This window comes from Onychostruthus taczanowskii, unplaced genomic scaffold (genome assembly GCF_017590055.1).
Source record: "Onychostruthus taczanowskii isolate IOZ18803 unplaced genomic scaffold, ASM1759005v1 scaffold36, whole genome shotgun sequence".
In the NCBI taxonomy this organism is placed as follows: domain Eukaryota; kingdom Metazoa; phylum Chordata; class Aves; order Passeriformes; family Passeridae; genus Onychostruthus; species Onychostruthus taczanowskii.
This window is the reverse complement of record NW_024501015.1, coordinates 3,211,969-3,234,982: the sequence shown is the minus strand read 5'-3', so window position 1 is coordinate 3,234,982 and position 23,014 is coordinate 3,211,969. Positions and strand designations below refer to the sequence as shown.

General features: G+C 41.6%; 1 protein-coding gene across 1 annotated transcript in view; it reads left to right on the top strand.

Annotated features, from left to right (window-relative positions):
- Positions 1–776: 776 nt before the first annotated feature.
- Positions 777–23,014, top strand: part of SCRN1 (secernin 1) — a 38,085-nt gene continuing 15,847 nt past the window's right edge. The window contains exons 1-2 of the mRNA XM_041411482.1: positions 777–800; positions 12,990–13,149. Of these exons, the coding sequence (XP_041267416.1) occupies positions 12,991–13,149 (159 nt within the window). The 5' untranslated portion in view covers positions 777–800; position 12,990. The remainder of the gene's footprint in view (positions 801–12,989; positions 13,150–23,014) is intronic.

Genomic DNA, 23,014 nt, shown 5'->3' with positions numbered 1-23,014 from the left:
CTTCGGGCCTGTGCTGCTGCTGCTGCATCCAAAGAGCTGAGAGGTCCCTGGAGGTTCAGCTGCTGCAGGGACAGGTGCCTACTGTGACACTTCACATGGAGCAGCAGGGAATTCCTCAGTGAACCACAGAATCACAGAATTAATTAGGTTGGAAAAGATCTCCAAGATCATTGAACCCAACATTTTACTGATCACTTCCTCACCAACTCGTCCCTGGCGCTAAATGTCAACCCAGATGTTTCTTGAACACTTCCAGGGATGGTGACTTCACCACCTCCCTGGGCAGCCCATTCCAATCCTTAATAACCCTTTCCTTGAGGATACTTCTAATGAGGTCATCTCCTCAGCTTGGCAAAGTTTGGAGAACTCCTTTCGCAGTGGTTTGACTGGTTAATGAGGTAGCCATACTATAAAACACGCACTTCACTTCCTAGACTTACCTCAGCGTGAGAGAGAGGAACAAAAGTTAGCCATAAGACTAAAACTGAATAAAAAAAAGCCCCTTCCCTTTCAACACGCTCTTGGTCCTCAAGACGGGCTGAGGGACAACATGCCGAGCGCGGATGGCTCTCCGCAGCATCCCCGAAGGGCTCGGGAGGGAAGGGAGCACAGTGGGATGGTGCGGGGCCATCCCAAAGCAGGCGGCACGGGCTCGCGCTGTCCCCGCGGCGGGAGCGGCCGCACACGGCGCGGGCCGGGCCCGGGCGCGGAGCGTGAGGCGGCGGCGGCTGCGCGCGCAGGGGGCGGGGCCGGGGCGCCGCGGGGCCGAGCGGAGCGGGAGGAGCGGGAGCGGCGCTCAGGTACGGCAGCGGTGCCGGCAGCGCCGCGGGGCAGGGCGGCAGCTCCCCATCACCTCCCCATCACCTCCCCATCACCTCCCCATCACCTCCCCGTCCCCTTCCTCTCGGGGCGGCGCGGCCGGGCTAGTGTGTCACTTCTCGGTGTCGGGGTCTGCCGGCAGCGACCTTCCCGGCGGGGCTCGCCCCGCCAGCGCCGGGCGGCGGCGGTGGACAGGGAGGGAGGCAAGGAGAGAGGGAGGCAAGGAGGGATGTAGGGAGGCAAAGAAGGAGGGAGCCGTGGGGGCTGTGGCGGGAGGGGAGCCGCGGGGCTGTGGCGGGAGGATGGCGCAGAGCCCTTTCCCGGGGCCGGGGCGGGCGATGTCCCCCGGCGCTCCGCGCAGCTGCCCCCGCGCTGGCGGGAGGCTCCGCGCCGCCGGGCGGGGTCTGCGGGCCCCCGTGCCGTGGCTGCGCCGCCGCCTCCCCCGGCCCCGCCGTGCGCGCAGGACTCGGTGCTGGGAGCTGGCATCAGCAGATGCTGTCCCCGGCTGTCCTTTGCCTTCCCGGTTGAAGCAAGGCTCTCCGGCCTCTCGTCTTCGCTGGCTGCGCTCTCTGTTCGCTGCTGTTTTCCCTTCTGTTCTTTAAGGACCCGGCGAGGGTTGTTTCCCCCCCATCTTTTCCTTGAAGGTGCCTTTTCATATGGTCACCTTGAAACCCAGAAGCCTTCCTGTGCCTTTCTAAGCGTACTGTTACGCTCAGGTAGGTACGTGCTGGTCTCGGTCACTGATGAGCAGATATACCATCCTGCAGGTAGGTATAGCCAAAACCTGACATCTCTATTTGTGCTACTATAATAATGCTACAGGCTATGATTAATCTGCCTTAAAAAGAAAATTCTCCAGTACTGATAGCTAAAGGGGAAATAAATCGAATTAAATCGGATTCTCAAACAGAAGACAGCTTAGGGCCTTGATGCTATGAATTCACATGCTTGTAAATCTGTCCCTATGAAAAAGTGTCACAGAACTGAGAGAAGCCATCCATATCTGTAAGATATGAAACTTTAATAAACCCAAAGAAAAGACTGTGCTGTAGTAAACTTGGTAAATTTTGTGATGCAAACTATTTGTCTATGCTAGCTAGTTTAAAAGATGATAAATATATGAACTTGTGAGAAGTGGAGTGACTGGCTCATTTGGTTATAGGCTACTACAGTTTCAACTATTGCTCTAAAAGCTGTTTTAAAATTAGTGATTTAAGGCACTTCCAGACATGCTGTTTTGCTCATAATTTGCACTCTAAATCTTCCAGCCAGGCAAAACAAAATCTTGAAAACCCTCCAATCATATTCTAGGGAGTACATCTCTGTGAACACAGGACTTTCATCTTTTTGAGGTGAACCAACAATGAAATTAAATTAAACCATTTATAATGCTGGACTTTTGCAAGTAGCTTATGTCCCAGAGCTTACAGGAACAGCCTAAAAAGGCAGGTGTTGTTTTGAGGCAAATGTGGTGGATGAAAATCCTTTATTGGTATCAGTCAGTTTTGTCCTCCCCAGAATAGTATTTTTGATGCTTAGAGCTTGAGATTTTTAAAGGTCTCTTCCAGTTTTGAAAGACATTAATAATTTTGTTTGTTTGTTTTGGCGTTTTTGTGGTTTTGGTTTTTATTTTTTTTTTTTTCCTTTGTTTTATTTTTCTAAAGTAGGGCATTATTTAAGCTCCATTTATTCACTTGTGCCAAGGTTGGTATCTTTGGTAAAGGGTGCTGAATTTGGCTCTCCACCCTCTCCTTCAGAAGTCATCAGCTGTGGATGCTTTATGCATCTTGCATGTTGGAAAGTTTGCTAGATGTTCGAAGCTTCTAGTAAGAGTTTCTTTATTATGGACATGAAGTGTTGTGAAGATGGACATTGTCCCCATGGTGTATTTTTCTCTTTGCTGTGAATTCAGCAGATTGAGAAACAGAATTGCTGTTTCCAGTCCCCAGATGCCTGGTTTCTGACAATGTGCCGTGTTACATCCTAACATTTGCAAACTCTCATGGACGGTGTTGCGACACTTTCTGTTTTTTGGGGTACATTTAAAACTGCCGGGAGACTTCCATCCAGCTACTTTGATGCTTTTTTTTTGCCCTTGTTGACATAACAATGTTGCTGATGTGAACCGAGGAGCAGTCAGGGCGCATTAGGCGGCTGTGTGAGGAGCTGGGCAGCCTCCCCTGCGCAGGGACCCAGACCCGGCTGGGCGCAAAACGCGACTGAGCTGCGTCCTCACGCACCCGAGAGCTATGCAGCACTTGGCAACTTCTCCTGGTGAGCTTGGGTGTTGTCCAAAGGTGCTTTAGATGCCAGCAGCCCCCAGCAAGGGTCTGCGCCCCAGTGACAGAAGCAAGAAAACAGGTGCTTCTCTGCAAAATGGAGAGTGTTACAAATCTGACGGTAAACTGCGGGCTGGGATAAAAGCCACAAAAGGGATAGACTTCTGTGGCTGCTGGGAGACTTAATTAAGAGCACTGACACCCACTCAGTGAAAAGTCTGTATAAATAATGAATTTTCCCTGTATGTGCAGCCTGTGATGGAAATGAGTCTGAAATCTGTTGTCTTCTGGATGACTGACCCTGATTTGTTTTTAAATAGAACGATGTTTGCATTAACGTAATTCGGATTACGTGGGACAAAAAATAAGATCCTGTCTTATTTTTGAAAGATGCCTGCTTTGAAAGCAAGGACATACTTTGGACAAGGGTGTATTACAGAATTAAAATAGAACTGGTTGGTCAAGGGATTGTAAACTTCTATAACAGCTGAAGTCTCACCATTTGTTGGGACTTAAAGTGCTGAAGAATTTTAGAATGCTCATTTGATGGCCACTACCTGATGATTTTTTTTTATTTTATTTTATTTTTTTTTTTTAGACAGTCTAAAGCAATCTAGCAGCTGTTGGCAGGAATATTCCAAATATTCCCACATACAGCAAGAGAAATATTTTCAATTCCTTCCAGGCCTATTATGCATTTGTTCAGTTAAATGACTGAAGGGACCCCACAGCTTAGTAAAGCTTTGAAGTGCAACTTGATTTTATGCCTGTGTAGGGAATTGCTACTTCTCATAATTCAAAAATAAAAGTAAATTTACTGGAGAAAAAGGCCATCCCAAATCCCTGACTCAAAGTTTGACCATTTTAAATAAATTCTTGAGAAACTTTCAGCATGTAATTAATGTGAAAAAAAGAAAAAAGTCTTGAGCATGGCTTGCTAAATTTCAGCTGCTAATCAAACTCCTCTTGGATATCTTGTCAGGCATAGCTTGGAGGGACAGAAACAATCATAGTTGGATGTGGCACCTTCAAGCAGTAAATTGGCATCATCATCCATTGGTAGTTCGGAAAGAGTCAAACAATTTGACTTAGGTCTGATAATGAAATGTCCAAATAGGGACACAGGCATCTGGCATGGTTTTGTGCTTTATATTCAGGAACAGTCTCTGCTTTCTAATTTCTTAATACGTGCAACCTTCCTCTTGCCTGATAAGTCATGCATTAAAACTGTCCAACTTGTCAATTAAAAAAAAAAATAACCTTTCAGTGTTTCCTTAGATGGGAACAGTATTATTATTGTGCCTTTCAGTTTGCTGTCTTTGTTCTGTGCCTGCAGCTGAATGAATTTTGCTTTTCATTTCTGTTTTTGGAAGCTCTGGTTTTCTGCAGGGTGCAGAGATCACATGTCTCTATGTGCATAAGATGCTTGGCTTGATTTGTAAGTGGAAATCCAAGCTTGTCTCAGGCACAAGAAACATCTTAATTTAAAGTTAAAATAGAGGTTGAAAACCAACAACTAAGCCCTGAACTAAGTTTTCACAATTGTAACAGACCTTTTTTTTTTTGCCACTCCATTAAAAATATGGAAGAATTGTGAATAAATGATGCATGGCCCATTCCATATATTCTTCCTTTTCTAATGAGACAGCTTTGATCCAAATCTGAGGACCCTTGCTCATATGTTGGCTCTCTGTTTTTTATTGTAAATGTTTCTTGCAGATTAGTTCACTTTTTCTAGTTGCAATGAAAACAGGTTTATTGAAATCTTTAAATGTTACAGAAATAGTTCAGCAGTATTAGCACAGCTGGGTTTCTGTTTTATAAAAGCACAAAATATATTTGAGGAATAGTCATCCTTTAATACACAAAACCACAATATATGTCTTCATAAAAGGTTTAATGTGCTCTCTGGACCTTAAAAGCAGCTCAAATCTCTTTTGTAAGATAAATATTAAAGAAAATGCTGTCATCACCAGAATGTAGTCCAAACTTAGCAGCAAGGAGTTTAGCAGCCTGTATTTCTGTGACCTAAAGCACCTGTTAAAGACCAGCTTTAATCCGAAGAAGCCAAAGAAGTGAGGGCAGATCAGGCTATAAGATCAATAAAACTGATGTTCTGACCAAGCTACAGTGGAGGTCTGAGATGAAACCCTAGTGTTAACACTACCACACTTTTTTTTGTGGACGCCTGTGCTGTCTTGAAACCATTATGTTGATTATTGCCAGCATTAACAATGGTACTGTTAATCTAGGACACTAATAATGGTAATACTAATCTAGGACAATCACAGGTGTGCTTGAAAAATTGGGAATTAGGAGAGGTTTAACTTCATCCTGTACAACACTTTGATCATGTCTGAGCTTCAGAGAGCTTGACAGTTATACCAACAAAGCTCTTGAAGACAAAAAATGTTTGAAAGATGAGTCTGTGTGATGTATCTGTGGAACCTCACAGAGGTGAATGAAAGCAAGGTGTGCTGTTCCTCGCTCCATCCTTGCTTGCTAGCATGGCTGTGCTGAGTAATGAACACAGCAATTATGCTACTGGGTGAAGGTTTGGCCTGATCAAGCTGAAGTTTTGCCAGCTTCTGAGTCAAATCAATACAAGGCAAATTTTACATCTGAATGCTGCTCATCACAGCATGAGGTGAATGCTCTTCTGGTGTCAGAGCTGACTGCTTGGTCTCACTGAAGCTTAATAGCCTTAATATCTGCTCCAATTTCTCCTGAAGAGGATCTGTATTGGTGGCACCTGACTTCTCATGTAGCACCTTTTACTTTACACATGATAATGGCTAGATATTATTAAATTTTTGAGCAAGACTATATTGTGTAGAAAACAACTTCTGCATAGTGTGTTAGGGGCAGAACTCTTTGTAGATGTACATCACCTAAAATGTCTTAAATGGTGTGTTGCTGGAAAGGACTTGCTTTATGAAGGAGTATCTCCTTCAGAACTTTGTCATCTGGTATAGATCTTAATTGAGATTAACAATAACTACTAATTAACATTTGGAAACTGATATTAAACCCAAATGTTTTTTATTTGTGATGTTAGCGGCGTCTGTAGCTTTCCCTGAGAAAAGGTTGCAGGGCACTAAGTGAACAGCAATTAAGAGAGGTGTGAAGAGTAAATATTGGTTTAGTTCAATAAACATCAGTTAAATTTCAAGACAGACCCTTACTTTCACCCTTTTTTTCTCACACCAATCCTTTTTATCACCCACTGCTTCCTGGTGAGTGCTGCACTTTCATTATAAACCTATTGTTTTGTTTTTCAGTTGACAGAGATGACAGAAAAAAGAGCAAATTCAGTTGTACTGTTATAAGTTTTGGCGTTACATGAGCACTAACTTGTTATTAGAGCTTCAAATCATAATAGTTCATAAAACTGATTGTTTATTTTTGGTAATTTTTTTTCTTAATAAGACAGCAGCTGAAAGCTGTTGTTGGTGAGCTAGTTTTCACATAATTTGTAGTTTTGTAAAGCTATTAATTACTTTGTGCTGAATGTCTTCAGGTTATTTTGGCAAACAAGAAAATAAGTTGACTTTAAAAGTCAACATCTATTTGATGTGGGATGATAAAGTTATTTTTCTGAGAAGTAATTTTATTGTAGCAGTCTTGAGCTTTATAAAAGATTGTTGCTATACCAAATTACAGCTTTCAGAGAAGTACACAGTGTTATTCTGGAAAAATAACAGAATAAAACCCCAAGGAATCTAAAATGAGTTACTATGAAAATCTTCCTTTCTTTAGTTTGGACTCTGTCATGCTAAGCTGAGAGTGCTTTGTTGTGGATGCTTAGCTATTTCAGTTTTCTTGGGCTGGGGGGAAGGAAGGCTCCAAAGCACACTGAATTATTTATGCCTGTCTCTATTTTCTTAAGAGCGTGGCTTCAGCCTCTGACACTCATGTTCATGAGGTGGAGGATGGGATGCTGCAATCTCTATTCCATGTGCTAATCTCTCTTCCAGCATTATTTGTCTGTTCATTTTTTTGTAAGTGAAAAATGACATCTAAATAAAGTTTCCATTAAATTGTCACAAGGTCTTAGTAAGAGATTTAATAGCAATTTTATTCTGTGTTGAGCACTTTAAATTTCTAATTGTGGATAGATATTTAATAATACAGGTTATTCTAATTGGAATTTGTGACTTTTTAAATATGTGTCAGCATCTGTAAGATCCTCATGCTGTGAAATGGAAAATACTCCAGAGTAAAATGTTTCAGGTTTTGATGTTTTCAACCTGAAAGTTGGTGTTTTATATTTATCAAGATTTATGGATTAATTTTCTTGAGGTGATGCTAGGCAGTAACACACCCTGTTCACCCTATTTCAGGAGCATAGCTATTGTATTTGCCAGGTGCCTCGATGTTGGAAGGAATGATGAATCTGACTCCGTGTTCTCAGAAGGCTAATTTATTATTTTATGATACTATATTATATTAAAGAATACTATACCAAACTAGACTAAAGAATACAGAAAGTATACAGACAGAAAGATAATGAAAACTCGTGACTCTCTTCAGCATCCCAACACAGCTTGGCACTGATTGGCCATTGAGTCAAAATAATTCACAGCAGAAACCCAATGAAACAATCACCTGTTGGTAAACAACCTCCAAGCACGTTCCAAAACAGCAAAACACAGGAGAAGCAAACAACATATTGTTTTCCTTTTTCTCTGAGGCTTCTCAGCTTCCCAGGAGAAAAATCCTGGGCGAAGTGATTTTTCAGAAAATATGAATGTGGCACATAGCGATGTTCAGACATGTTTACAAAGCCCTGATAATTGTTGTACCTGTTCTTTCCCTTTGTTATATTTGTGATATTTGGAGCCAGACACTTGTTCATAGAACAGCAGTGAGACTGAGTCCTACAAGAAGCAGCTCAGGGAGCTGTGGGTGTTCAGCGTGGCAAAAAGGAGGCTCAGGGGAGGCCTTACTGCTCTCTACAAAAGCCTGAAAGGAGGCTGTAGCTGCCTGGGGATCAGCCTGATCAGGCAGCCAGTGATGAGGGAAGAGGAAATGGTCTGCACCAGGGGAGGCTCAGGTTGCACATCAGCGGGAATTTCTTCACTGAAGGGCTTGTTAAGCATTGGAACAGGCTGCCCAGGGAGGTGATGGAGTCACCATCCCTGGGGGTGTTCGAGAAACCCCTGGATATGACACCTAGTGCTGTGGTTTAGTTGTTTGCTCAAAGGTTGGTCTGGATGATCATGGAGGTATTTTCCAACTGTTTTGATTCTATGATTGCCCAATCGTTGTTACTCTTTTCTTTCTGCATTAAAATCCTTAGGAACTCAGTACTGTCTGTTTTACCACTGACAGCAGTGGTGATATATTCATACAATTAATTTGGCTTGTCAGGTGTTAAATGGGATTTATCACAAGGAGAAAAGATCTTAATAAAGGAACTTGTTAACTAAGTCTTCTTTACAGTGTCAGAACACAGGAGACTGGGGAAAAAATATGACCAAGTGGAACATCGCATCCCTGCTGCAGCGTGTTTTTGTCAAATAAAAAGATAGCAAGTGGAGTGTATTAGCTTGTGGCTGCTGCTCAGAACTCTTTTTTCAACCTTTGTGCCTGCAGTGATTCGAGGTTGACCGAGCATGATGCCTGTTAACACCCTGCAACTGCAGCAGTTACACATGGTGGCACAGCATCATGTACAGCTCTTTGTCTGTTTCCAGGGCTTCCACGTGCACAGTGGTGTTGGATGCAGCCTATAATGGTCTGTACAGTCCTCATTTTTCTGAACTTGCCCATCTATGAGTGTAATCGAGACAAATGTGTAGGTTTACCTCTGCCTACACCAGAATCTAGGTCTGAAGTATGGTCTGCTGAGAAAATCAGGCCACTATGCTTAACATGCTCTCTGCTAGAACTGTGTGAATGGGCAGCAAGCTGTTCTTTGAGATCTATTTGCAGTCATTCCCTGTGTTTTCTAAGATTTTCAGGATTACCTTTCACTGGAGGAGCAAACTCTCTGTGAAAAAAATGTAGGGATTATAACAGTAGGTGGTTTTAAAAGTCAGGCTGATTTATCACAGGTACTGTGAAGGACTGTTCTTTTCCTCCTGTGGGTGAAAGATGTTTGTCCAGCATTGAGCTATGTAAGAGGCAAAGAGGTGGCAAATACAGGAAAATGAGCATGAGGACAAGCTGAAGCTGAATAAAGAAAAGAAGAACATGAAGCAGGCAAGTAGAAATGTCCTGCTTAGATAGGTGACTGCTAACAGACTGTTTCAGCTACGTGATGGAGGAAGATAAAGTACAGTAGAGTTCTGAACAAGTAGAGGATGTGTGTATATCTGAGAAATGGCTATCCTTGTCATATTCAAAATGAACCAAATGAGGTTCAGGGAAAAAATGCTGCCTAGCAAACTGAGTAGATTTAAACTGCAGTAGACTGCTAGATGGCTTCCTTCTCTGAGATGTAATCTGAGATCCCAGTGCAAACTCCTCCATTGACAGTCATGTTTTCAGGATAAGGTTAAAACATTTGACATTGTGTTTGATTGTGACATACTTGCCTCTATGTAGTACACTGTGTTGAAATGACCTCTAGTTACTGGGCAGCTTGCTCATGCTTATGAAATATACTGTGTGTTGAAGGGAACTCTGGTTATAGAGGAGCTTACTCATACTTTCGTGCTTAAAAAGCATTACCAAAATGGCAAGCTTGTTTTTGGTTCAGTAACTGTTGGCATATTTAAGGAAAAAAAAAATCCCACACTTACTCATACTTTCATACTTATAAGCATTACCAAAATGGCAATTTGTTTTAGGTTCTGTAACTGTTGGTATATTTAAGGGGGGAAAAAATAAAATCTCATGCATACAGTAGAGACTGTTTCTTTCAGGGAGGTTTCAGAATTCTAAGGGCATTAGATAGCTACAAGCTTTTACTTCTTTTCCCTATCAGACTGTAGGTATGTAAATGTCTGCCTTGCATACCTTTGTATTTGTTCAGTAACAGAATGCTGAAACATTTCCCATCTTTTTAAGCTTATCTGCCAATATGTTTAGGTATTAATTTAATAAAAATTAGTATAGTATATAATTTCTAACCTTTCTTGCTAGGCTTTTGGAAGCTTAATGTTTTTCAGCTGTGTCATGTATTTCAAATAAATCTGCTTAGTTAGTGTTTGGAATAAAGGAAATATTTATTTTGAATAGTGAGATCCTCACTAAATCTGCAAGTTGTTAAAGATTTTGGCTCATTTGGCAATGTGTCAGAAGACAAATTTGGCGCTCTAAAAGATGAGTTACCTGAAGGCAGATGGGAACTCCTAGAGTTTTGGAAAGCAGATGTTTCATTGACATCATCAACACTGCAATACTCATACTTGGAGTAATTAATGACAAAGTACTGAGTGGTTTCATTAGTGATGGAGGTTGGGCAAACACTCTACAAACACACCAGGTTCCAGTTAAACCACAGGTGCTCTGAGGACTTGCAAGCAATGAATGGCAACTGCAGTGGGGCTTTTTATCGTGTCTGTGTGCAAGACACTCCTGGAGAACCTGTAATGGCCCAGATTTAGAGGCACAATAGGCAGGTCTGTAACCCAGTGTCCTCTGAAAGATGTGTTTTATCAGCTGAAGTAATTCCAGCTCGAAGTAGCAGACAGGAGTGCCACAGCCCCCCTTCCGAGTTCTGCAAGATCCCAGCTGCCAGTGGAAGTTTGGTGTGGAAACAGAAGAACAGCACCCCGGGTCCTGGGGTGAAACTGGGGTACCTTTATTCGATGGCAAAACTTCCCCTCTCAGCGTCCCAGGACCCTGAACTGGGGGCAAACAACTTATATATGGGGGCAGGTCTCAAGGGAGGATACAATCTTTAACTAATCAGGAGAATTGGGAGTGAAAAACAAGGCGGGGAATACAATGTATAAACCAATAAAGAATTTCAAGGGAGGAGAACAGCTTCAGTGAACTAATAGAGTTTGGAGAAATAATACAAAATTGATAGGGAAGTTTGTAGAGGGAAGGCAGGTTTGGGGAAAGATTGACATTTAACAAAAGGAGGAGTGAGGAAAGTTCTGGAGAAAGGGCAGGGACAAAAAGGACAGCATAAGAAAATTACAAAATTGCAAATCAAACAGTAAACATACTAATAAAACAAAAAAACACACCACTACAATGAAGGTTGGACAAACACTCTACAAACACACCAGGTTCCAGTTAAACCACAGGTGCTCTGAGGACTTGCAAGCAATGAATGGCAACTGCAGTGGGGCTTTTTATCGTGTCTGTGTGCAAGACACTCCTGGAGAACCTGTAATGGCCCAGATTTAGAGGCACAATAGGCAGGTCTGTAACCCAGTGTCCTCTGAAAGATGTGTTTTATCAGCTGAAGTAATTCCAGCTCACAGTAGCTTGTCCTTTCCCACTGGTCAAAACTCTGCTTATGAATAGGGATTTGTTTGTTTCCTAATGCATTTTCAGCTCAAGTGGATGAATATAATTTTACCTGAATGGAAAGGTTGTGTGAGTCCCCTGGACAATTCATTGCCTCACATTGTGTTGGTAGAGGGCACTTCTAACATGGATCTACTTGACCTTCTTTTGCAAGGTTGAGCATTTGTGTGACTTGTTCATAGTCCACAGGCAAACAATTACCATTTTATGGATTACAGTCTTTATAGAAAAGGAATTCTTTCTCTGTTTTATTATCTGCTGTTCTGTGAGAAGTATGTGCTCAAATGGCACTGCTTAAAAAAAAAAAAAAAAAAAAAACAAAACCAAAAAACCACAAATTTGAATGGTTTAAAGCATGTGCAAGCTAATGGTGAAAAAGCAGCTTCGCACACTTCTCCATGCCCAGCATTGTCTTGCAGATGAATTTGGGGGGGAAACTCATGTGCTGGTTGTTTCTAAGGAGTGAAAATGTGTGCAAGTACTTCTTCAGGATATTGTGGAAGATGAAGAGAAACAAGTTTGTTTATTTGGGGCTGAGTTTCTATTGCTATGCTAAGAATCATGAAGAAAACTTAGACATCTGCTTTGAGTGCTTTTTAAACAAGTGATAAACACCCCACATTTTCCATTTGTAGCCATATGTGCCAGAAATTTTCCTGAATGGTGGAAAAAAATGTCAGATATGGCAATGTACACAAGACCAACTACAGTAGTGTAATAGTCCTGAAACAGTTTATATTTTTTCTTAATATATTGTCATTGCAAACACTTAAAATTATCCTATAAACATTTCATATTAGCCTACATAAACAAATAAACAGCAATCAATTAACTTCAGGTAAGAGCAGCAATGCAGACAAACCACAAAGAAAATAAAGTGCAATTAGTGCTTCAGTTTCTCTCCCATCTCAGTAGATTAATTCACTGACAGTTTTTGATGTAATTGTGCTGTATCTTTGTTCTGTTTCCAGTTATACTATTGTCCTCTTTTAGGAATCCCTCAAACATGTTTTATCTTTCCTTTTTAAAAATATTAAAGTGCATGTGAGCAGAGGGAGTAAATTATTTAAAGTTATTCTGTGTCTCTGCACTTGTCTGAGTCAGCAGAATACATCTAGGTCATACATTCCCAAGGAGCTCCAGTGCAGAGTATCTTCTTTCAGTGGGGACTGAACAGGCTCATCAAGGCACAGTTCTCTTGCCTTTTCTCCCATTCATGCCTTCAAAAAGCTTGGGTAAAAAATGATGCAAATCATTACATGTTTAACATTTAATTCAGATAAGCTTCCTTCGAGCTGACCTGTTCTTCCTGTATCACTGGACAATCAGCTGACAGAGGGGAGTGCATTCCCTCTCAGCTACACTTAGTTCCAGCAGACTGAATGATGCTCTAGTGTATGCAGTCACGAATAAAAAAACCCACTAGTTTTGTTTGTTTATGCTTTCTTTCCTTCCTAGGATGGCTGCAGCTCCTCCAAGCTACTGTTTTGTAGCCTTCCCCCCCTGTTCTAAAGATGGGCTGGTGGTATTTGGAAAGAACTCTGCACGGCCCAGGGATGAAGTGCAGGAGGTGGTCTACTTTGCTGCTGCAGAGCATGAACCAGGAAGCAAGGTTGAGGTAAGGGTGAATTGTTGCATTCAAACTGTGAGAAAATCACTGTTATTGGAAGAAATGAATACTGTCTTGTTTCCTTATCAGATTGTGGAGTACTTGCTCACTTCACTCAAATTTCCTGAGTAGAAAATGACAAGATTTTTTTAGAAGTCTGAAAATGAAACTCACAATGTAACTTTTTTAATTGGAGAAAAATGCATGACCTCTACTTTTTCCAGCAGACAGGCAATGCTGTTCACATCTCAGATTCCTGCACCATGTAGTCAATTGATTTACTTTTAAGGGAAAAATATCCTGGCTAACTGGAACTGGAAGCTGATTTTCGGAGTTCGTCATGTGCCAAATGAATTATTCTCATTCATAGTTGTTGTTTGGCAATAATGGGGCCTGGCTATACTACACAGGTTGAAAAACAGGTAGCCAGAAATCTGGGACTTGAGGAGCTTGTCCTCTAATAAGAGAATGTGAGAGCAGGAGAATGAGAGTGCTCGAGCTTTGTAAGCCAGACTTAACTCTTGTACATGCCATTGGCTCTGTTGGCATGTTCTGCAGCTGAACACCTGCATCATGGTCAGTTTTTAGTGCTGTGGCTTTTGTCTGAATCCAGGCTGGATGTGGAGTCCTGAAGCTGGACACTGATGCCATGGATGCAGGTTGAAAGAGACCCTGCTGGAGGTTATTGTAATTGTAGTCTGTGACTGCAGCCTTGTTTTAATGACAGGAGAAATGAAAGGATAAGCAGATATGGAAGACTGAAGCAAAGGGACAAATGAACAAGAAGACAGGAAGAGGGGAAAGTGTAAAGTGAAGGTGGAGTGAAGAGTGTGAGGCACCAGAAGGAAAGACAAGGATCTTTGCAGGCAGTCATTTTAGCAGAGGAGACAGAGCCTGATGCAGCAAAAGAGCTAATTAACAGCTTTTAGAGTCCCAGGTTCTTGCTCTGTCTGGCAGCTGGGAAAGCAGAACCTGTGAGGTTCCCTGCATTCAGCTTCCTCCTGCCCCTGTGGCTCTGCAGAAGGCTGAGGACAGGAGGTGTTCTGCACCAGGCTGATGTCTCACATTTTTTATGGATCTAGTTGCACTTACCCAGAAGATATCTGAAGGCCAGTGCCACTTTTAATGCTGTTTTTCAAATGGGATGACTTCCAGATTTCAGAGGGTTTGGTGCTCTTCTTTCTAACAATTAATGTTCTCTTAATTCTTTTTGCTGCCAACATCTAGTACAACTTGTGCTTTATTAAATGATTTAATTTTGGATATAAAGAAATCCCCTCCCCCAGGAGCACTATGCACAGTTAAGTGCTGTAGCACCTTGTAGACATGTGCTGGCATATGTAACACAAGCGTGACAATAAGACAAGAAGAAAGCCTGAGAGCAGTTTGTTTTGAAACACCTCTTCATCTAACAGGAAATGAAAAAAAAAACAAAAGTTCTGTTATTGGGGAAGAAAAACTTTGGGAAGCTTCTCTGTTTTGTACCCTTAATGGAGAATAATTTGTAAGAACTTCCTGTAAGAGTTCTTGATTCTTGTGGTCTCTTTGCCCCATATCTTACTCTTTGATGAGATTATTGTAATTTGCTGAAGCATATAATTAAGCCATATATAATCTATTATGATTTCTCTTTGACACCATGATTAACTGGTTTAGTGTGGTTTTTTTTAGAATTCAGTCATGAACTCAGCTCTTTTGCCAGACCTTTTAGAAGCAGGAATCGTAATTCCTTTTCGTAGCACAACACAGTTTGTAGGTTTAGTCTGCCAACAAGGATCTGCAAGCATTCTCCTTAAATGCTGATTTTTTTTTTTTTAAATCAAGGTAAAGTTTGTTGCAGTGTGCTTTGGTGCACTTTTAGATGACAGACTGGAAAGGGCCATTTTTTTGTTCTAAATTAGGGGCTTAAATCCTAATCAATGGATACTTTGGCTTCTGCTGGTCTAAACTACTACACAATTCTTCCTTAGCTAACCTAAGGTTTTTCAAGTAAAGTTGTGTACAGCAACATACAGGCTCCAGATGTTTGCCAAAATTCTTCCTGTTTCCTCCTAGCACAGGATAAAAACATCATCATTTTCTCTGAGAGCAGTGCAAGTAATTGCTTATCACTGCCTCTTCATCACACTCAGCACTAAGTATTGTTAATGTGTTTTTCTGCTTTTTTTTTTACTCAAGCAGAGTAAGCTGGTTAAAACACAGAACTGATTTTACTTGTTTTGTTAGGTCTAAGGTAGCTGTCTGGTAGCTTTGCACAGTCGTTGTGTATTGGTAGTGAGTGGTACCTCAAAGTCAAGAAAAGCGTTAAGGAAAAGCTTGAATCCAGCAGCTTCCCTTATTAAGTACCAGCCATGCAACACTATCTACCTCTTAAGCAAACTTGTCAGAGCTAATTAACTGATGGGGGAGTGGAGTGTCAAAGCTTCTATAGGTAGCTTTGACATACTCAGGGTTAATACTTTGTTCTTTAAAATCCATGAAAGCTGCCAAGACTTCAGTTATTGTTGGTGTAGGTTTTCTTTTTTACTACAGCTTTCCTTCCCTTGGACTTCGTAAAACTAACTAAACAGCTCTTAGAAATTAAATGTACAATGTTTACAAATGGAAAAATGTGGCTGATCAATTTCACACTACAGTTTTTCTAAGTCAGTAATTCTTTGTGCCTCTGCTAGATTTTTCTTCTCATCCATGCTAATGTTTGGGTTTCTTTTTTTCAAATGAGCAGCTTTTCTCTCCATTGCATATTGTATATTTGCTTTGGTTTCTTTGCCTTCACTGGACAGTGATAGTGGACTTGGTTTTCATTATGTTCTATTTTTTTGCACACTGTGTGGTTTAGTGTGTATCAAATTGTGATTACCTGTTTGTGGCTGCCACTCATGTTCTGAATTTCTGTTAAGAGGTGGTAATAACATGGGTAGTCCCACAGAACTCTGTCAGGGAGTTTGTATCCTCTTTATTTCCTGTTTCTGTTCTGTGCTGCTCTTGTTTGCAACTGTGATAACACACAGTGGCTCACAGTAATTCAGTGAGATTGTTGCCACAAAGGAATCAGGAGGGCTGTGCTCTACAGCTATCAGTTTGTGGCAGGGTCTCAAGGGAACTCGGTGAATACTGCAAGTCATTTTCAGCCTGATCTTTGTGGCTCAATCTACCAGACAAGTAACCCTGCAGCTAGCTCATCAACATAATTCCTTCCCTCCACGTCAGCAGGTTCCCAAGACCCTGAACAATGGGGCTTTTCATTAAAGGCCCCTTCTGTGTATGTGTGTGACAACTTTCTCAAAAGTTTGTTCTTCCCTTGCATTGCAATTTTGCAGGGGCAGATGCTGATCACCCCTCTTCCTTGTTGTAGTGATCAGCCTACTGGATTTGTGTGTGCAGGTGTAGCATTGTTCCCTTAAGCATAAATAAGGTCCTTTTTTGAATTCCTTGCTAAAAGTGTGGGTTTTTTTTTTTGTTTTTTTTTTTTCCCAGATGTGGATTTTAAGAATTTGTCATGTTAGTAAGAATTAAGATGCAAGCCCCTCTGTCTTATTTTTAAGGTAGATTTTACTTACTAGTTTTCTTTTATTCTCTAGTAACCTATTATGGTTTTCCTTCTGCTGAAGAAGTCTTGGCTTAATGACATTTTTGTGGATGAATTTTCCATGTGGATTATTTTTTTCCTTTAAGATCCACCTTCCTTTCCTCTAATTTGACCTTATATTCATGATTTCAAAATAGTCATGGTTTCTTGCTTTGCTATAGAGCTGTAAAAGCTCTTTCACCTTAACAGCCTGTGACTTCTTATGGAGGAATGGAAAGGGGAAAGTAGAAAGGGTAGACTAGCAAAGAAGTCTATAAAACTGTGGAATATTAAAATTTTTCTATTATGTTGGTATTAAACACAGATCTGGGCTAAAAGCCAGCCCTCTGTGGGGTAGGAGGAATTTTCTTGTTCTCTAAAACAACATGACGTAGTTATGCCTTAGTTACTGTTTTGTTTTACTCTGTTGGCCTTTTTTTTTTTTTTTTTTTTTTTTTTTAATGGGTATCATTCTACCTCCCCTTACTCTGGGTTTTCAGAGGAGCAGTAAGATGTTTTTCTCTACATTGGTCTGAGGACTGCAGACATAAAAACTCACCTAAAGGAAACTGATGGGTCCCTGCCTGGTGTCACAAGATAATATAAAGCTTGGAAAGCAGACTTTGGCTGTATTAAAGTTGGCTTTGTATCACCTGGTGATCTTAATCCTGGTGTTTGTAACATAACCACCAGGCATCACATCAGTGCTGCAGTTCAGTTCTAGGGTGCTTTGGTTCCCCTTTTTGCCAGTTATTTGGGTTTTCTGCATTGTGTCGTGGGCAAGGTGTTCAGAATCTGGTAACAGAAGTCAATCAGCAGCAGGATCTACTGAGAATTTGCTCTTTGGGAAGCCTCCAGGTCAGACTGGCAGTGCTAACTCACAGTCACGTTGCTGCAGGTGTGGATGTCAACCTGGGCACCCCCAATGGCACTGCCATGGGAAGGTGGTGCCTGGCAGGGAACCTCGATGAGACACAGCAGTGTTTGTGCCTGTGATGGAGCGTTCTGCTTACTCTGTGTAGAGAAAGGAGGTTTTAGCCTGAAGATCTGCAGTTCAGAGGTGGTTTAGGAGCTGCATTCCTGCCTCTCCGCTGAGACACGGTGCTGTCTGGTCAGAGCTCACCCTGAGACTTCACACAGAGGTAAAGGAGAGGCACCACACAGGTAGACAGCAGCCAAGAAAAGAAACTGGTTGCTGCCTTCAGCTCTATTGCTTGGTTAATGTGAGTGTTTTCTCTCTTCTGCTCCATTGCAGGCCACTGGCCTTTACACTAATGTGTCTGACTTTGCTTTGTGGCACTGCGCTCAACCCGGCAGCAGTTCAGAGGTACAAGCCAAAATCTCTTGGATGTTTCTGCCCTCTCAAAGCCTGTTTTTACTGTGGGAGTGCTGCTTGTTTGTTCTCTTCTAGCAGAGCACAACCAGTTGGCTTGAACTATTCTTTTTTTGTTCTTAATCGTTTTAATTCTCCTTTTTAATTGTTGCAGACAGGAAGAGGAGGGGGAGCATATTAGAATTGTGTGGGGCAAAAATCTGTCAACTCTTCCATCTTGACCCAAACCATTTAATTGTGTCAAGACATATGAGTGAGCAAGTATTTCAAATGCCTAGGATATCCAAGAATTCCAAGGATGTCTCTATGATGGGCTCTTTGTGGCTTCTTTGAAATCTGTTTCTTACTGTTTTAAAACATTAAATTAATAGGCTTCATCCACATTTCAGTTTTACTTCTGCTTATCACCTGGGAGACTGCTAAATTTGTGTCTTGAAAAACAAGAGGTGCATTCTTGACTGCTAAATCTACTCTGACATATAGTGTCTCCAGAGAGTGCTCTCAGCCTTGGGTGCCTTGCTGCACTCTGTGGTAATTGATTTGTTTAAAGATACTTAAATTTCATTTTGCAGAGCACTTTCCATACAGTGGCTCACGTGCCTGAGGCTCCTTGGTGGCTTGATAGAGCAGGTTAGAGTCAGTCAGAGGGTGCAGATAGTTTTGCTTTTTGTCAGGGGAAATGTTTAGCTTTTTCTAGCTCTAGCTTCTGTAATTTCTTTTCCTAGAATAAAATCTATCACCCTTACACAAGATAGAGATAAGATTCAAATTTTATAGTTATTGGTTGCAATGAATACAAACAGCTGGGAACAATATGCAAATACAAAGCATATGTAAAGTGCACTAGGGTCTTCATAAAAAGTGAAAAAAACCTGTTCTTTATATGAAGAAGAAAGAGACACTTTACTGTGGCAGAAAATGGCTTTTCTTTCTATTTGTACAGTTAGTAAATGCTTTTATATCTGGCTACAATGTGAGGACACAAGCAGTGTCCTCAGTGTGTGTTTCTGAGAGCTGGCTACCTGAGGATTCATCCTGCTGCTGGAGAGACTTCGCTCACTGTCCTGGTTTGGCCATGTGAGCACCAGAATTGGGCTGACCACTTGAGAGGTACCCAGGCTGGATTTACCCTGGTGCATGGCTGTCCCCTTCACTGTGGCACAAGTTCTGCTGCTGCAGGAGATGTCATGGCCATGTTTAATGGGTGTGGTAAAATCATCCAGGTGTCTTCCACTCTGTACCATAGTTCTGCTTACTGTGTAAGCAAGCAGTGGTAATAGCATTGGCTAACCACCTCTTTTGTATTGTGCACTACTGCTTTCATGTTTCTCTTTCCAAGGAGAATTTATTCCCACTTTTTTGAGCTCTACTAAATTTGTTTCTGTAGATAAGCAGCAGAAGAATTGTCTGTAAAGCTCATTGCTAGACACATCTGCAATAGATAGTGTGAGGGGCTTCCCTGAACAGCTCCATCCTGGTTTTCCAGATTGCCACTTCACCACGAAGGGAAAGCCCAGGCAGCCCATGTCACCTGTGGAATCAATCACCTGTCTATCCTTTTCCAACCAGGCTGTCAGTCTCAATGTCTTGGTGCCAGGGAGGCAGCAGGCTGTGAGACTGCCTCAGCACGTTTTTTGCACTTCTCTTTTGGAAGGGGTTAAAAAAGCAGGGATTGTGCAACTTACTGAATTGCTGCAATCATACAGAGTGCTATGGTATGGCAGTGCTTGAAGCAGTGAAACAAAGAGTTAATGCCAAGTTCAAGCCAGAATCTGATGGCAGGGAAGGGGGGTTGGCGTGGGATCTCTTTTGTATCTGGAATCTTAATGCCCCTTTTCAAAGATCATTTCTTTCTAAAGCATTCCCTGACTATTGCCTTTGTTATCCAGGGCTGAAGCCTATGTGATTTCATTGATATTTCATAATGACCTGACTGACAGTGCTAGGAATTGGGCTTCTGCAGCCTTGGTACAGTAGAAACTGCACAATAGTTCCTTTTCATTAATGAAAGAAAAAATCTCTTGTGCTTATGACTGTCCTGTCTGGTTTTGGAATACCTCCAACTTATCTGCATGCCCTAGCTAGGCTGGCAGATACATTTGTGCCTTGTGCTATTCTTAGAACTCCCTTGATAAGATTTTCTTCTTGATACTGTAAGTGAAATAAAAGTATCATTAGTTCCCAGCCTGTTCAATTTTCTTTAAAGTTGTTGGCTGCATCTCTTGTGTGTGAGGTCTCTCTTTTCCACTTTTATATTTTCTAATGGGAATTTACTGTCACAGGGCAAGATTCCAGCTATGCCACTTTCAGGGCTTGAATTCTGGAAAATCAATATCAATGGAGCCTGACACCACTCACTCTCAGCCTTTGCCACCAAATTTGTCAGTATTTTCTGCTTTTAGCATTCATGCTCAAAGAAAAGTGTTAGTCCAGCTGAGGCTGGACATTTCAGGAATTTTGAAGAGAGGGTTAGTGGCAAACAGCATCACAGCAGTACCTGATGCCTGTTTTATTTGTCATTACCTAGTTTGGCCCAGTGCTCAGTGGAACAGGCTGCTCTGCTGTTGTACTGGAGGGATTTGCCAAGTCTGTGGGGTGAGGAGGGGGGACAGGGATTTTGGAATTTTTGCCTGTTTTTGAAATCCTGTCATCATCCGAGCTCCTGTTTCTGGAGATCTAGTGGCCAGTGAGGTTTTTTGGGTGGATAGTGCTGTCTTTCCCCCACTAGTTCCTTTTAACTCTTGAAAGGATATGTCCTGGTTTCTGTGGAACAAGAAGCAGTGGTTTGCTGTGCTGCAAATCCAGTGTCTGGCTCTAGGTGACCTACCTTTGCAACTTATGTGTCTTGGCTACAAGTGGATAGCCCAGTTCCTCTTGTTTCTTGGGAAAGCGTTTTCTAATGTTATTTTAGGGGGGAGATGGTGAAGTTATGAAGCTTTATGTTTAAAATTAATAATCTACTGTCACCTCTGGACCCTACTGTTTTGAGAAGCTCATACCTATTATTATAAATATGAACCAAGCTCCTGCCTTAATACATAAATCCCCTTGAGTGCCCACTTTTATGCTTACTGGAGTAAATAATTATAGTAGGAAGGTAAAATGTTATCAAGACTTATTCAGCAGTCAATAACCATGACAAATGAATAAGAATCAAGTCAATAGTAGTTTTGCAAGGCCTGTCAGCTACTGTCAGATTGAAATGGTTTTTCTGTTATTTAGGTCTTCTGAGACAATTTATATAAATAAGGCAAGGTGTGAATATTGTCCATGTACCTGAGTTATTGTATGGAAATGGAATATAGCATGAGAATATGCTCCATGTTCACTTCTTTCTGGGTTGGGGGACATGAAGAAGCAATATTGAAAGTGACAGCTGTATTTTGAGGTGTGTAGTGCTGCCTGTGGATGTTTTCTGGCCTCTGATTACATAGTTACAAAACAAACCCACTTTTTTTTTTTTTTCAGAATGCTCTGGATTCCCGAAGCAGGAACAAACAATTTCCTCCTTCCCTTTTCTCAACTGATACCACTAAGATCTTTGCAATGAATAGCAGCTTTGGTAGTGCTTGCTTTTGGAATGAGACACCAAGTAATAAGTGATTGGTAGCAAGGATAGCCTTGCAAATACATTTTGCAGAGCAAAGGCATTCAGCATTTTTTTAGCTTAACTATCACTTTTCAGAGTGTTTTTCCTTCTAAAAAATCAAAGAGTCAGTGTAGGCAAGCTTGTATAATGGGGCTATTCAGCCAGAAAATGCTATGCAACTGTGGGTGTATGGAGCACTGGAGTCTCCTCCAGGCTGTGTCTAGTTTTTGCTTTCTGCTGTAGGACTGAGAAGGTTCATGGGTGGCTCTGCAGGATGGCTACAGGCAGCTGACCACCTGTGTCATGTAGGGGGCTGAGGCTGCAGACCTGGGGCCTGAGAGCTGCTCTGGTGGTATCTTCACATACAATCCTCCCCTGCTGCTCCAGCTCCCCTTTGCACATCCAGCAAGTACAGTTATTCCCTGTTCACACACATATTTCAGGTGCTCATCCAAACAGCACTGACCTGAAGCTCTGAAATAAAATAGTGCAGAATGTCAAAAAAAGAGATTTGTTTTCTGATAGCTCAAAGGGAGAGGGGGGAGTTTTGGTGAGAAATGTCAGCTATGGCATGGCTTAGTTACACAATGAAGCAGAGGGTGAACTGTATAAAGAGTTCTTATTAGTCAGATCTTATCTCCTGGACAGTGCCAAATGTTGTTGCACCTTGATAGATGAGGCATTTGCCTCTACAAAATCAGAGTGTATTACTGTATAAGCAGTTTGGTCAAACAGCCTGGTCAAATATTAGGGATGTTCTCCTAAAAATACAGCAAGTATTTACCCCTGACAGGATCTTCTTGCCTAAACCTGTCCTTAGACTGAAAGAGTTCACTGCCCCTCTACTTTGTGGTGTTCTGTTTTTTTGTTTTGTTTAGTTTTGACCTATTTGCACACATTACCTAATGAAGGTGGCAAGTTCATTTCTTGTATCCTTCTTGCATGGTCAAAGTGAAGGACTCTGAAAATGCCATTTCTGACCAAAGATAGTCTACTACACATTTTAATTGCATGCTAGAGAAAATATTACTGCAAAAATCATTGCTCAAGACTGGAGGCTGAAGGTGATCATGCTGTATAATCCTTAAATGCAGAAAGAAAGGCTAGGAAAAAAACAAAGCTTCTTAAAGCTCTGATAATTTTGGACTGATTTCTTTGGCTTTAGATTTTAATTTTGACACAGGCAGGCAAACAAGGCAAATAACTTTTAGTCCACAAGTCCGTTCTGATGATCCTGTTTACTTTGATATACCTGATCAGATATTACTCCAAAAAACTGTTGCAGATTACTTCGTGTAAGGAAGATGCTACAATAGGAACGCTGGACCTTAAGAGATGCCTCATAAATACAGAAAACTATGTTTCTCAAAAGCAAATTCTGCAG